General features: G+C 57.5%; 2 protein-coding genes across 2 annotated transcripts in view; one reads left to right on the plus strand and one right to left on the minus strand.

Annotated features, from left to right (window-relative positions):
• The window catches only part of HMBOX1 (homeobox containing 1), a 199,903-nt gene extending 196,519 nt beyond the window's left edge, over positions 1 to 3,384 (plus strand). The window contains exon 10 of the mRNA XM_028114269.2: positions 539 to 3,384. Within this exon, the coding sequence (XP_027970070.1) occupies positions 539 to 553 (15 nt within the window). The 3' untranslated portion in view covers positions 554 to 3,384. The remainder of the gene's footprint in view (positions 1 to 538) is intronic.
• A 2,472-nt stretch (positions 3,385 to 5,856) lies between these two features.
• KIF13B (kinesin family member 13B) overlaps positions 5,857 to 14,220 on the minus strand; it is a 196,845-nt gene continuing 188,481 nt past the window's right edge. The window contains exons 39-40 of the mRNA XM_028114271.2: positions 12,964 to 13,936; positions 5,857 to 10,665 (exon numbers count right to left, since the gene is read on the minus strand). Coding sequence (XP_027970072.1) covers positions 10,376 to 10,665; positions 12,964 to 13,936 — 1,263 coding nt within the window. The 3' untranslated portion in view covers positions 5,857 to 10,375. The remainder of the gene's footprint in view (positions 10,666 to 12,963; positions 13,937 to 14,220) is intronic.

A 14,220-nucleotide genomic window follows, 5' to 3' on the forward strand; every position in this document is an offset into this window, starting at 1 on the left:
AGTCTAGAGCAGGCTGTCCCGACTTCCCACACACCTGCTCTCCCCCGTCCATTCGCCCTGGTCTGCAGAAACAGGAAAGAGAAAAGCCCCTGCTGGGCCCAGCCCTGGTTTCTTCACATTCACCCAGGCTGCAAGGTGGGACATTCCTCTCCAGAAGATACCAAGAACATCCTAGTTGCCTCCCCTGGAAGAGCCCACAGCCTTCTCTGATTCCCCTGGGCTCCCCTCCCTCCCTTCCACGGCCATAGTCACCGTTGGGTATGCAGTACCTTCCAAGGATACATTTCTAGTTACGTTTTTTAAGTGCCTAAGCAAGTTACAGACCTCTGGGACCTGCCAGAGAGTCGGCCTGTGCCCTGCCCCCATCCCTTCCCCACCCTGCACTTAGCCCCCAGGGGCGGGCGCAGAGAGCTGCCCCTCTCCAGGGTCCCTGGCGTTCTGCAGGCAGAACAACTGCAAGGGCAAGCTCGTGGGCAGGGCGACATCGTCATTGCCCCATCAGGCTGGCTTTGTCACTCTTTCCTGTGCTGCTTTTTAGGGATGTCTCTGTTGATGCGGTTCCAGTCTCGGCTCCTCGAGAATGTTAAGGAGCCTGCTTCGCGAGGTCTGCAGCTACTGAGTGGGGAAGATAGGGGAGAGCAAGACAGCCGCAGAGCAGAAGTCAGTCTGTCCATGTCCGCAGCTGGAAAGTGCATCCAGATCCAAGAGGGCAAAGAGTCAGATAATCATAGTTAAAAACACAATGATTCATTTGCCATCATTAATCACTGGAACCCTGGCTGCCTCTCCCTGTCCTCTCTTCCGAGATTTGAGGGGTCAGGGTGTCTGCTCACAGGGGCTCAGAAGGGCCATCATCGCGGGGGGTGAAGCAAGATCAAAAGTGCGTCTTTGAAAATGAGTGTGAGGTTATTTGTTTGCTTCTTTTTTAAAGTAATTGAAGTCTGACCTAAATTCGGGGCCTTTATTAAATGTGGGTGTACGACGGATTATTTTGTGACTGCACTCTGTTCACATCACGGCACTAAGCAGCGCTCAGATGATTTGTTGGTGCATTAGAAAGTTTTTGCAAGATGGACAAATCCATACCCAGGCACTTTATTTTCATTAATAATCCAGCGTTTTTGTTGAGACAATGTAATAACCCAAATGGTGGGCATTCACATTGAACAGGTATGGGCAGATTTGCCAGAGGAATCCTTTGGATTTGGATAGACAAGGGAGGCGGGTTAATGAAAGTGATCCAGTGGCAGACCGCTGCCGTGGTGGTGACGGTGCTGACGAGAGGGAGGCTGCCCTGGAGCAACCCGGAGTCGGCCGTGTGCTGCTGCTCGGTCCTGCGGATGCTGGTGTTGACAGCTTCCCCGGGTGCTTGTCAGTTGTCCCAGAGGCGCGTGCGCGGGGACTGCACCAGCGCAGGGGACAGTGCGGTGCAGCACGAGGCGGAGGAGGCCCGCCTGCTTCTCCATTAACCGGACCCGAACACTCCGGCGGCCGCGCAGTGCTGGGGACTCGTTCCGGTGGCGGAACCACGTGCAGCTCTGTCTGCCTGTCCATGGCAGGGGTGGGAACGAGCTGGCGCAGCTGGTTCTATAATGGAAAGTGAGTTTGACGGTCATAATCTGATCAGATACCATGGACCAGATGCCTTGGGACTGCCTGAAAGTCTTTAGTGTCCACCAAATACTCGAGTATCTGCGACGGGCTGTGTGGGGTCCCTGCCAGATGGGTGTGGGGGCAGAGCGCCCTTTCCCTGCCTTGGCCGTCGTGTGTCTTAGTCTTTGTGTTTCCTTTTGGTGTCTCCTGGTCTCTGTCCCCCATCTTGTGCACCATGTGTCCCTGAGGGGAGTCGCACCTGTGTCTGAGTCTGCTGTAAGGTGTTCAGTCTACCTCAAGGGGTCATCATGGTCAACTCTGTCCCATAGCAATCCTCTGACATCGCCACACACACTGGAATGTATATCTGCCCCTGGCCCTGCCTTCCCTGTCAGTAACCTCCTGACCCCATCTTTCCTGTAATCACCACAAACTCCTAGTGCAAATTGGATGCTGCTTTAAATGTGAAAACAATTGTTCAAAAGCTATAAAACCTGAATGAAAGCTAAAGCTGAATTTATAAGCCTTGTTGCATATGAGCCAAAAGTGCAAAAAGCTCTATATAATGAACTAACCTGCCACTCGTATAAATATAAATATATATAAATATATTAAAATCAGACTGTTCTACAAAATTGTGTATTTGTATTTTTGTGTACGTACAATTTTCTGCTAAGCAGAAGGAGGATGTAGTATAGGATGCTGTGAGAAGAGATTTGGTTTAATCCTATTTCTTTGTTACTTATTTTTGTTAACATCAGATGCCTGTCTTTGTCTTATATGTGTATGACACTGTTTGGAAAGCTGCAGTATCTCTCTTCCTTAGGTCCAGAGTCCATTAGAGAATGAAATCTGGGGTTTAGAGAGTTGTCCAGGCCACCAAACATGCAGAAGTGGACTGAGCTTGGCCCTCTCCTGCCCAGGAGCTGCTCGCGGTCCTGAGGCAGCAGTGAGGCAGGGCACTGGCCTCTGGGAAGCAGAATCCCACTTCCAGAAAGCAACTTCGAAAACAAAAGATTGTCAGATCTCCCTAACAGAAAACTCCACCGGGTCCCTCAGGAGGAGATGCAGGACCTCTCAGTTCTGGGCCAGAAGTCTGCCCAGAAAGTAGCAGGGGGCTCTGCCTGGCTCTAGTGCCCCGCTCACTGGCCGTCCCTGGGCTCTGTGTCCCTCTGCCTTTTTCAGACCAGGTTACCAAAATGCCTCCCCTCTGCTGAGCTGCTGGCGCTTCATCACCCAGACCTGCAGCCCCAGTTCCCTGGAGCATCTCAGAACCCACTTTCCCGGTGCTAACACACAAGAGGGGGGTAAAGTGGCTGCCAGTAACGGCCAGAAACCAACCATCTGAGAGGCCAGGCCGGAAGACAAGCTCTGTGCGCCCAGGGCGGTCGCCTTTCCCCGGGGAAGGCGTCCGGCGCCCCGCCCGGGCCCCACCCCCGCCGCCCGCCCACCTCTCAGCCCCACGGCAGTCCCTCTTGGCGTGAACCTTGTCTAGGGAGAGCGATACTGCACCTTCACCTGTGGGACTCATATTTATAACAATGTGTAATGACTGTAGCAAAAAGCCCTTGTTTCTAGATGTAAATGGTCAAAGAAACAAGTGCTCTATTGTATTGATTAAAATAGTTCAAATGAGTCCTGTATCATTGTATCTCCTATTCTGGATTAGTGCCTTTTGGACAGTAGACTGTTCTGTAATTAAAATGTAGTATACTGCTTTTTTGTACAGTTTTGTTTTAATAAAACTTTTTTTTAATTTGTGTTTATTTTAGTATTGTACCTATTAGAGAATAAAACGTATAACTGAACAAAGCCTGGTCGGGATTTCTTTGGGTAAGGACGGTCATTTGGGCAGCGCCCCAACACTAACGGGGTGGCGGCGGGTGGGGGGGCGGCGGCCTTCCCTTTCGGACGTCAGTGCCTTTGCTTAAAAAAAAAAAAAAAGCGATTGGTGCGCCCGGAGACCCGAGGACGCCTGAGCAGGGCTGGGGTGACATCCAATACCACCTGGTTGAGAGGGAATGCCACCTGCTCACGAAAGCCCCTGAGTCCGTCCGCCTCCGACCGAACTGCCTTCTCCCACCCGGGAGCGGCCGGGCCTTCCGCGGGCTGTCCCGCCCAGTGGCGCCCTCACGCAGGCCCCCGCCTCCCTCCCCTTCCGCCTTCCTTACCCCCAGCTGCTCCCCATCCCAGAACCGCTGCGGTCCTAGCGGCTTCTCCACCGCGGGGACCGCGGCCTTGTCCTTCCTCGTGCCGAGCCGTGACATTCCACGCACCTTCCCTCTCCCACTCCAGGCCACATGCCGAGCACCTCGTTTTCTTAAAAGAGCCATCTTTCCCAGGGCTTCTTCACCTTTAGCAGTGGAAAAATGGAATCAAAGAAAGCTGAAGCTTCGTTGTGTTAAAGACATCCAATGGTTGGGGTCAGATCCTTATGCAGGAGTCAAGGACAGTGCCCGAGCCCCCTCTCACCCAACAGACTCGGCTTGATTTGCTTACTCCTCCTCAGAGAAGCCTGAGAAGTAAACGGTTTTCTCTTCTTACCATACATACATCGTTAAAAAAAGCTCTGCTAAATTTTAAGTTGCCCCCAAACCCTAAGTCGCAAGTGGAGGTGGGCGGGAGATGGGGGAGGGAATACCGAGAACCCTCGGCACCTCGCCTCACACTCCTCTGTCTGGGCCCAAACTGCTTTCTGCTTCCTTCAGGCCCGCCGCCTGCCCAGCAGTACCCCCTCCACCTCCTGTCCTTCCGAGTCCTGCAAACATCAGCCTGGAGGGAACCTCCTCAACCCCTAGAGCCCCTGGGGCCCCTCCTGGCGGCCCCCTGCCCTCTAGATCCGGCCGTGGGGCTCGTCGGGATCGCTTGTCGGCCCCGCTCGCTGCACGACGCCGGTGCAGGACAAGGGCACTGAGCGACTCAGCGAGTGAGTGACTGAACCAACTAAATGGGACGGGTCCACTGGAGCCCATTTTCGGGTCTGAGCAACCGTAACAACCCCACAGCCTCAGGCAGACAGAAAAGGTAATATGAGTTGCGAGAGAACAAGTAGCAACTCGAAAATGAGGATTTATCCCAGGAGCTAGATCAATTCTGCGTTCAGACTCCTGCCTCAGAGCAGGGCCGCTCCCGGCTGCCAAATTTCTGTCATAATTTGGCAGTACTTCTCTCTGAGAACAACTCTTTGACACTTAGGAGTATAAACGAGTCCCGCAAAGATGTGCCCCGACCGGTGGCCACCTCCGATCGGCCCTCTCCATCTGCAAGGACATTCACATCAGATGAGGGCCAAGTGAGCCGCGGCCGCAGGGCTGCCCAGGGAGTCGGTCCCCTGTGAAAGCAGCACCCTGGGCCGGCCTCGTCCCCGCCCCGTGCTCCATCTGACAGGAGACCTGTCCATCCGCCCAGGTCGGACGGGCCGCTGTGAACCGTGCTGGGCCACGCTGGGCGCCACGTCCTGAGGATGGGGACAAGCAGGAACCAGGAGGGGCGCCTGGGTGGCTCAGTCGTTAAGCGTCTGCCTTCAGCTCAGGTCACAATCCCAGGATCCTGGGATCGAGCCCCACGTCGGGCTCCCTGCTGGGCGGGAAGCCTGCTTCTCCCTCTCCCACTCCCCCTGCTTGTGTTCTCTCTCGCGCTATGTCTCTCTGTGTCAAATAAACAAAATCTTTAAAAAAAAAAAAAAAAGGCAGGAACCAAGAGAGAACACCGGGTTCCACAGCCTGCGGGGGTGTGACCAGCCCTGCCAGTGTCTGCAACCACCATCCCCTCCCCAGGGCCACCTGCGCAGCAGTGGAACACGTCCTCGGCTCCCTAGTTAGGGGGTCCGCTGGGGGGTCGATCTTGTAGATCAGGGCAGTGGGGCCGTGCCGAGAATTGGGACACACTCCTCCAGAGAAGCAGCCTGTCCCCACCACCTCCAACCCCCTCCAGGCCAGCTGCCTCCCAGTTAGCCCAGATGCTCCCGTTACCCGAAAGTTTCCACTGGTTCTGGGCTCCTGTGAGAGGTCTCAACTAAGGGGAGTAAGACTGGCCACCTGTGGGCCCCCCCGCCCCGGTTCTTCAGTCTACACCACAAAGAGCACAGGGGCCGGAGAGGTGCGCTCGGGGACCTGCTGCTTCCCTGAACCTCCCTCTTCTAGTCTCAATCTTGAAAAGCCTCAGGCCCAGGCCATCCCTTGCCCTGTGGGACCGTCTACAATGAGCCCAAACACCCCCGCGCCTGGGTCAGGGAGGGAAAAGCAACAAGACCAACCTCAGACATAGGCAAGAAATCATCTGGTTTTATTTAGAGGCTGCTGGTCATATGAGGGAAAGGCATATATGGTACAAAATTACAGAGGTTTAGTTCATTATATAATACAAATCATTCAGTCTTTACAATTCATTACAGAGTCTTTGGATTTTTTTAAACTCCCATTTCATGTGCAGCAAATCAATACAGTCCCCCAATCAAAATCACTTCTTTATATGCGAATCCATTGTATTCACAAAACTCCACACATGGAGATGTTCCAAGACCCCCCCCCAAAATTAGTGTCAGTGGCCCTGCTGAAGGCACGTCGGACTTCTCGGAGAGAGAGAGGCGTGTGGAGATCATCGAGCCAGTGTCTTGGGCATAAAAGACAGGCTGCACTGGCCGTCCCCAGGATAAGGCACGACAGACAGGTGGCCTCCTCCTCCGGCACTCCCCGTCCAAGGTGCAGGCCTCCGGGCAGACCTCAGGCAAGTGGGGCTGGTCTTCGCCAGGAAAATACCCTGGAACTTCTTGTGGGTCTTCCATACAGGGAACAGTAAGCCAAGGGGAGAAAAGGGAAGTAATGGGGGATGGAAATGCTTAAAGCCGTTCAAACTCTTCAAGGGCCCCATTCACAGCTCAACGGAAGCGCCAATCTCCGCAAACACACGAGGCCCTTCACGGCTGAGCCCGGCCCCACGCGCGGGCTGTGCTTTCTCCTGCTCCCGTGCCCTCTGGCCAGGCTGGGATTCCGGACAGCTGCCCCCCTGCGGCCCCCGTCTGGCCCCTGACACGTCCTCGTGCGGCACCTGCGTGCAGGCAGCCCATCCCCTCTTGCTGTCACCCCGGATCCCAGAGCCTGGGAGCTGCCAGAACCACATCCTGCACCCTAGTGCTGACACACCGGTTACCATCAGGCCTATCGGTAAGGTGAGAACAGAAGACAGGGGAGATGGGGGGCTTCCCTCCGTCTCCCACGATCACGCGACCCGCAAGACGCCACCTCTGGTCCAATAAATGCTGGGTTGTGGGGACTTCCTGGGCTACAGCTTTAGTGACATCTACTTCGTGTCACTGCTTTCCCAGCAACGAGTTACCAGGAGTCTGCACCGAGAAGCCAGAGTGAAGGCCAGAGACCAGAGCAGGGCGGGCCTCCTTCCGACTGGCACTGCTCACCCCCTCCCCCACCAAGGAGGGGGGACTGCCCGGGAAGACAGCGGACTGCAGTGGAGTGACGCCTGCACCCCGAGTGATCTGGCGACACACGGGCCTGGAAGGGACGTGCAGGTGGCGGAGCACGAAGACGGGAGGCTCAGGACGGCAAACCCTGTCCCTGCGAGGACCCCGCACAGCCCTCGTGGCTGCCAGGGTGCCCGCGGGGCCGCAGCTGGGGCAGGAGAGCCACACCCGCCTCTCCGGGCACTGGTGACCGGCCAGCTGCAGTGACAGCTCCCCCCTCCCGAGAACTCCGACGGGGCGGCCCTGTCCTCTCTCACACTCTACAGGACGGGGCCCAAAGCGCCCTCCACTGGCAGGAAACCCCGGCAAGCAGCCCCCGCAGCACCTTCCTCCCACGAAGAGCGATGACCTGCCCACCTGGGGGGGCAACAGAGCTGTCCCGCCCGGCGCTCCCTCGGGTGCTCCAGGCCCAGCGAAGGCCGGGCTCCAAGCACAGGCTGCTGCGCCCGGGGGCAGAGATGCGGGGACCTGGGACGGTGGTGGGGAATCTCGGGCGGGGGACGTGGCCGTGTTTAAAAAGCAGGCGGGGGGGGGGGGTGGCGGCGAGCCTGGGAGGAAGGAAAGGTGGTCCCGAAACCTCTTCCCACGCCCGGCCGGTCTGAACTCGGTCAGGGCTCTTCCCCGGCCGCCCTGCTCGGGCCCTCAATCCCACCGCGGTCTACGCCATCTTACCCAGCCCGAGCGACAGAGCCAACCGGCCTTCCACCTTCCCTTGGTTCTCCCCAGTGAGCGCGGTGCCCGACGTGGGCCCGCAGGCTGGTCACCGGAGGCTGTGGGGGCAGGAGCTGCTCGCCCCCAGCGAAAGGGGTGGCGCCGGACCTGCGTGCACGGGCCCACGGACGCCGGCGTCCCCAGAGACGAGCCCTAAACTGGGCGCGGGTTGTTAGAGGGCTTCTGTGCCGGGAAGGACCTTCCGCCGAAGAGCAGAGCACAGAACGCGCAGCACGAAGACAGGCGGCACGCGGGCGCGGCTGCCCCCCGCCCCCGGTCCGGGTCCCCTCACACGTGGGGCGCCCGGCAGGAGTCCCCGCGGTGCGCTCGTGGCCGCCCCGGCCGGAGGAACAGAGACACCGCCCTCCCGGGCCAAGGGAACTGTGCGACCGAGGACGGGACGCAGGGGCCCCCGGGGGTGGGAGAGCAGCCACGGCGCTGTGCCTAGTGCTTCCGGGGAACAGCGGAGAGCGCCTGGCGGGCAGTCGGGCGCCCAAGCTTCTACAAGCGGGAAAGAAGCACCGACCTCTCCTCGGCTTCAGCCTGTTCTCAGTGAGAAGATCCCGTCCAGCTCTGAAACTATGAACATCTGCGGGGCTAAAGCTATGCCAGGGGTGTGCTCGTCCGCTCCGGGCCCTGTCCTCTGTCCTTGGGGGGGGGGGGGGCGCGTTGTCCGCCGAGTGTGGCCCACCCCCTCCCAGGCGGAGGTTAAACCGCCCTGGCGCACAAGGGGCTGTTAGGGAGCTGGGCCCGAGAGGCGGGCGGGCACCGCCACGTGTAATTAATGGAAGCTAATTAATCAGGCTCCTCCCCGGGGGGGGGACGCGGCGTGCAGCAGCCGCACACCTGGGGGTACCCACGGGGCTCTGCTTCCCCAGCTGCCCGCAGGCCCCACCCAGCCCCACCCAGGGGCACGGAACCTGGCGTTCCTTCTCGGGAGGGGCTTCAAATCCCTAGAGAACAAGATTTTGCAAAAAAGGGCTTTCTGGGCATTGTTTTTTAGGGTCTAAACGTGAGAGCTAAAAACGGGCCTCTAAGATGGCTGCGCACAAATCCTGACCCAGGGCTCTGTCCCGGAGGGGCCACGATGTCCCCTAGGCTCCTGCAGTCAGCTCGTGAGGATGCACACGGCAGGTGGTCACTGGTCTACTGCTGCCATGGAGGGGCCCCATGGGCCCTGGGCCACTGCGGCCTGCAAGGCACCAGCCCTCTGCCCGCTTCCACAGACCCCCTCCCAGTGAGCCCAGCAGGGAAGGGCTCCAGGCCCGGAGGTATCCTGGCAGGAGGTGGGCAATGCTCTTGGAGGTCTCATGCTGTCTGGGACGCGTCTGTGGTTCCGCAAAGGGCCAGACACAGGGACAGTAGGGAGCTCTGCTAGGCCACAGTCCCCCAGGCTCGGTGAGGGAGTCAGGGTAGGGAACTGCCAAGAAGTTAAACTAGTCTAAGATCCTTCCAAGAAACTAAAATTGCACCAGATAAGGTCGTGATGCCTCTGACTTTGTCACTGCAGAAGCACAACATAATTCTCCAAGTTGTCACTGTCACCTTAGAGTAAGGCCACTTGTGTATCTGTGTCAATAACGACATAAGGAGGGGCATCATCCTCTGGCCCCTCTGGGAACCTCCACCTGAGGCCGGAGGCTAGCAGCCCTGAGTGACCTCAGAGGCTGGTGATGTGCGAGGCAAGCCCCAGGCACTCATGCCTGGGCAGATGATTGTGGCTCGCGAATGACTTCGGATTTTGAAAAAATAAATATAAATAAATATATTCTAAGCACTCTGTTAAGGGAATAAATGGCAAAGAGAAAACACTTTGCAGGTATTAAAGACACTAACACACCCACAAAGAAAGCCCTAAGGAACCCTGTGGAAAGGAAGAGGGAAAGGTGGGAGGGGCCAGGCCCAGTGCCCCTTGCTGGGGCGCCCTGAACCCAGTGTCAGGAACCCCAGGAGGCTAGCCAGAGGCACTTACGGGAGCTTGTTACTTGGTGTAGGGACTCTGGGGGCCAGAGGGATGCAGTGAGCCTAGGGAGCAAGCCAGGTCCAGCGTAGGTCAGCCGGGGTGCTGGCTCTGGAGGCATAGGGAGGATGCCCCACCTTTGCAGGAAAGAAAGGCACTGGGAAGGTTAGGAGGTTAATGGGGTCATCAGAACCAAAAAAAGGAACAACAGCAGCCCCTGAGGGGCGGGGAGGAACCCCAGGCATGGGGATGGGCAGGAGCCTCGCTCCCACAATCCAGGACGGCTCTGGGCTCCTAGAACCTTCCACCCTCTACCTTGCTGAGATGCCTCCCCATTCTCTGCGCAGAGGAAGAAATGAAGCTTCCAGCGTCCCGGGAGGAGCAGGGAGAGGTCAGCAGCCCTGTGTTGTGCAGAAAGGATGCCTTGCCGTGCTCCCCACGGAAGGGGGTTTAAGGTGTCCCTGCCCACTCAGTTCCCATCCCCACCCCGGGGCTGTCACTGGCAAGGCTCGGAAGGGGGCACTGGCCACCGCCTCTCTGTCAGCCTCTGCCTGGGAAGCAGAGGGAAGCAGGCCAGCAGCCCGGGAGGATGCAACCCGGGGGGGGGGGGGGGCGGCACGGCATCCAGCACTGGTTTAGCTGGCCCAGGATTTTCGGTTCTCAGGGTTCTTATGGCTCCTGTCGGCCCTCAGTGCCGGGGCACCCTCTGCCTTGGCCAGAGCCGCTGTCAGGGAGGCCAGGTTGGTGGCGGAGCCGGAGAGGGTGCTGCTCCTGCGGGGCTCGGGGGCGCCCTGCGGCCGGAGCCCTGCGCCACGCCGCCGGCCCGCACCCACTGCTCTGTGCACCCGGCCTGGCCTCACCAGCAGCCCATAGCCGGGGTTGCACTTGAAGTACTGCTTTCCTCCGATGGAGCCGTCATTCTTACCTGAGGGGAAGAGAGAAGAACACATGGGGGTGGCTTCCTACAGCCTCTCGCTCCGGGGCCCTGTGTGCCTGGTGGCTCACTGTTGAGCAAAGGAGGCCGGGGTGACCCCGGAGGCACACGGTGGTCCCCAAGGACTGGCACCCCCGGGCAGCCCCAGGTCCTGCCATTTCCGATGTCCGGGTGCGGGCAAGTCACCAAAGCAGAGCTGGACCGACCCCACCCGAGCCTGGGGCACGGACCTTCTTCAACCTGGCTGGTCAACATGTAAACCTAGGATGGATGTCACTGTAGAACGATTATTTTTCCTGACTCTAACAGATGGAAACTGGCAAATTACCAAATTGTAGCTAGTGAGATATCACACTTGATGTATCAAGATGGCATGAGGAAGTTTCCTTTGTAAAAGCAACAGAAAATGCACTGAGGTGAAGAAGGAGAACCCCGCACTCAAGTCAGTACAGGGAGAGGGTGCCTGAAGAAACGGGCCCCCATGACCCCTACATGTCAATGTGCCATGGGGACAGGTTGGTGGGGAACATGATCTCTGCAGCAAAAACAATCATGAATTTTCTACATTCACTGTCTGCACATGCTGACCTGCCCTTCTCTCCCCCCCACACCTCTGCTCTCCGTCAACAAGGGTCCCCTCAGTGCACCTCTCAAAGCACCTAACAGACCATCTCTCTCGGGCCACCGCTATCACTTGGCTCCCAGGGCATGCACACCACCCCCCCCCAGCACCGGCTCCCTGCTTCCAGGTTCCCCACCATCCTGCCCGCTCACCCCATTTCATTTTCTTCATACTTATTACTATCAAATTTTAATTATTTATTTACGTGTCTACTTGGCAATTTTCTCCCTCTTAAAATGAAAGTCCAGTGAAACCAGGGACTTTATTTCGCTCCTCAAAGTATCCTTGGGATCCAACATGGTGACTGCTACATGGTAGATGCTTAATACGTATTGTTGGATGAACCGATCTATTTGTTAATTCCTCTTCAATTCTTGAGTTCAATTGCAGATATAAACTTCTCTCCCAATTCCCCTGCACTAGCAGATACTCCTTCAAAAAATATTCTAGCTACAGGACTCTTCTGGAACCACTTCCAACTTACAGCATTATTCACAAGCGCCAAAAAGTGGAAACCACCCACATGTCCACCCACTGACAAATGGATGAACAAAAGGTGCCCCCCCCACACAACGGAATTGTGTATCTGGCCATAAAAAGGAATGAAGGGCTGACCCAGCTTGTAACCGGATCTACCTTGGAAAATCATGCTAAGTGAAAGAAGCCAGTCACAAAAGCCCACATACTGCCTGATCCCCTTTATGTGGAAGTCCAGATTGGGACATTTCATATACATTTAGAGGGACAAAAAATAGATTATTGGTTACCTAGGGCTTAGGGAGGAGACTGCCTTATAAATGGACATGTGGCTTTTTTGTGGGGGAGGGTTGACAAACCTATTCTAAAAGTAGACTGTGGTAATGGTTGCACAATATACTCAGAACCATTAAACTGTTCACTTTTAACAGGTAGACTTTACAGTATGTGAATTGGTATCACAATAAAGCTGTGTTAAAAAAAAAACATATGGGGATGCCTGGTGCCTCAGCTGACTGAGCATCTGACTTCCGCTCAAGTCATGATCTCAGGATCCCAGGATCGAGCTCCATGTGGGGTTCCTTGCTCAGCGGGGAGTCTGCTTCTCCTCCTGCCTGCCACTCCCCCTGCTCCTGCTCTCCTTCTTAAATAAAAAAACAAATACAAACATCTAAAGGACCAAGTAGTTCCTTAAGTTGTGCCCCTGGTTTTTCGGAAAATGGTGATCCAGTCGCTTGTAAGATGTGCCATTCTACAATGACATTTAAGAGGCTGGTGAGCCTGGAATGCACCTCAGATCACCCCGCCTTCTGTTCTCCAGCCCAGGCGTCCAAGCACCCCCACAGGCATCTGTGTCTGCAACCCGAGCGGCCGCGGCACACAGAGCTGTTAGACTGTTATTACAGTTCAAGAGCAGAGGCCTCTGTGACTTTAAAAAAAAGGCACTTAAATTCATTACCAAATTGATAGTGACTTTCAATTAATGTCTTAGGTTTCTGAAAAATGTAGGTTAAACAAAGAGAAGGCTTAGGAAACTCTTATTCCTGGTTCTGAAAAGCAGTGACCTCAAAAGTAGAGGCTCGGGGAGGTCCAATGACACGCCCAGGGGCACACAGCAGGTTCATTTTCCAGCCCGCCCTCGGCTAAGTCAGCTGCGCGCCGGGAACCAGGCCCCAAGCAGCACCACTCACCTGAAGGTAAGTCCAGCTCCACTCCGATCCACGTCCCCTCCTGAAAGTCGGTGGGCCCGATGTATCTCACGATGCCCATTTTGTTGGTGCCCACGGTGACATATTCTCCCTCTCTGAGCCACTCTGGGACTTCGCTGGCTTCTTCAGAATCGGAGGACACTTCCAGCTTTCCCAGGGCCGGTGCCCCGGCCCCGCCGACGCCCAGCGCCCCCGAGGCCAGCAGGTCTTCCTCGGCCGCCGACGGGCAGCTGGGGTCTCCGCCCAGCATGCGCGTGAACGACTTCAGCTCGGAGGTCCGCACCTTCTGGATTCTGAACGGAGACGTGGGAGCAGGGGACAGAGACAGGAGGTCGGGAGGAACCTGTGGTGTGGGGGCGTCCAGCTCTGAGCCCGCGGCCGGCTTTGCGTGCTTCTCGGGCCTTCCGAGCCGCGTGGTGGCTGGGGAAACCTCGCCCCCGCCCTGCCGGCTGCGCGATTCCTTCGGGGGTGCGCTCGCGTCTTCCTTCTCAGAGGAAACCAGCTCCTTGGCCTCGCATGCGCCATCGCTGTCGCCCCACGCATCCTGCTTTGCTGGGACCGGCAGCGACAGAAGGCTGCCCTGGCCGTGCCGGGGGGCGGGAAGCTCACCGTCCGCTGCGGGAGCGGTCGGGGGACGCGGGAGCTCCGTCTCCGGGGTGGCCTGGCAGAGGGCCGGCGGGGGCGAGCCGGGGGTCTGCCCGCCCGCTGTCGCCGCGCTGTCCAGGCCAGGGACGAACGCATCGGACAGCGTGGCGGAGGAGACGCTATGGGAAAAGTAGCCGCTGGAGGCCTCGCTCAGGGGGCTGGGCGGCCCCTCCTGCACCTCGGGGGCCTGGGCGCCGGCAGCGGCCGCCTGCGGGGCAGGCGCCTTGGTCGGTCTGTCGTAGAGCTTCACGGGGGCCGAGTGCGCAGTCACATCGGGGGCCGCACTGATCGCCACGCTCTCTCGGTGAGCCTGGAGCAGGGAAGGGCGCAAGGAGAACTGGTTAAAACTCCCAAGTTTGCTGTTCATTCCCCAAAGAACTGCGACAGATTTCGTCGGCTGAAACATGACGGCTCGCAGGGTGGGAAGCTGCTAATGCACTAGGGCGGACCCCGTGTCCCTATCTGCGCCACCACTTCGTCCATGTGACCACCGCTTTCCGCGCACCAAATGCCGAGGAGCCCACTATGGGCCAGGCGGCCGCCGACCTGCCCCTTCCACCTCCTGGCCTTCTGTATACACTCGGAGTCTAACTA

Source organism: Eumetopias jubatus, unplaced genomic scaffold (assembly GCF_037043125.1).
Source record: "Eumetopias jubatus isolate StellerSeaLion01/CBP00866 unplaced genomic scaffold, mEumJub1_p1.0 scaffold_2, whole genome shotgun sequence".
Classification (NCBI taxonomy): Eukaryota; Metazoa; Chordata; class Mammalia; order Carnivora; family Otariidae; genus Eumetopias; species Eumetopias jubatus.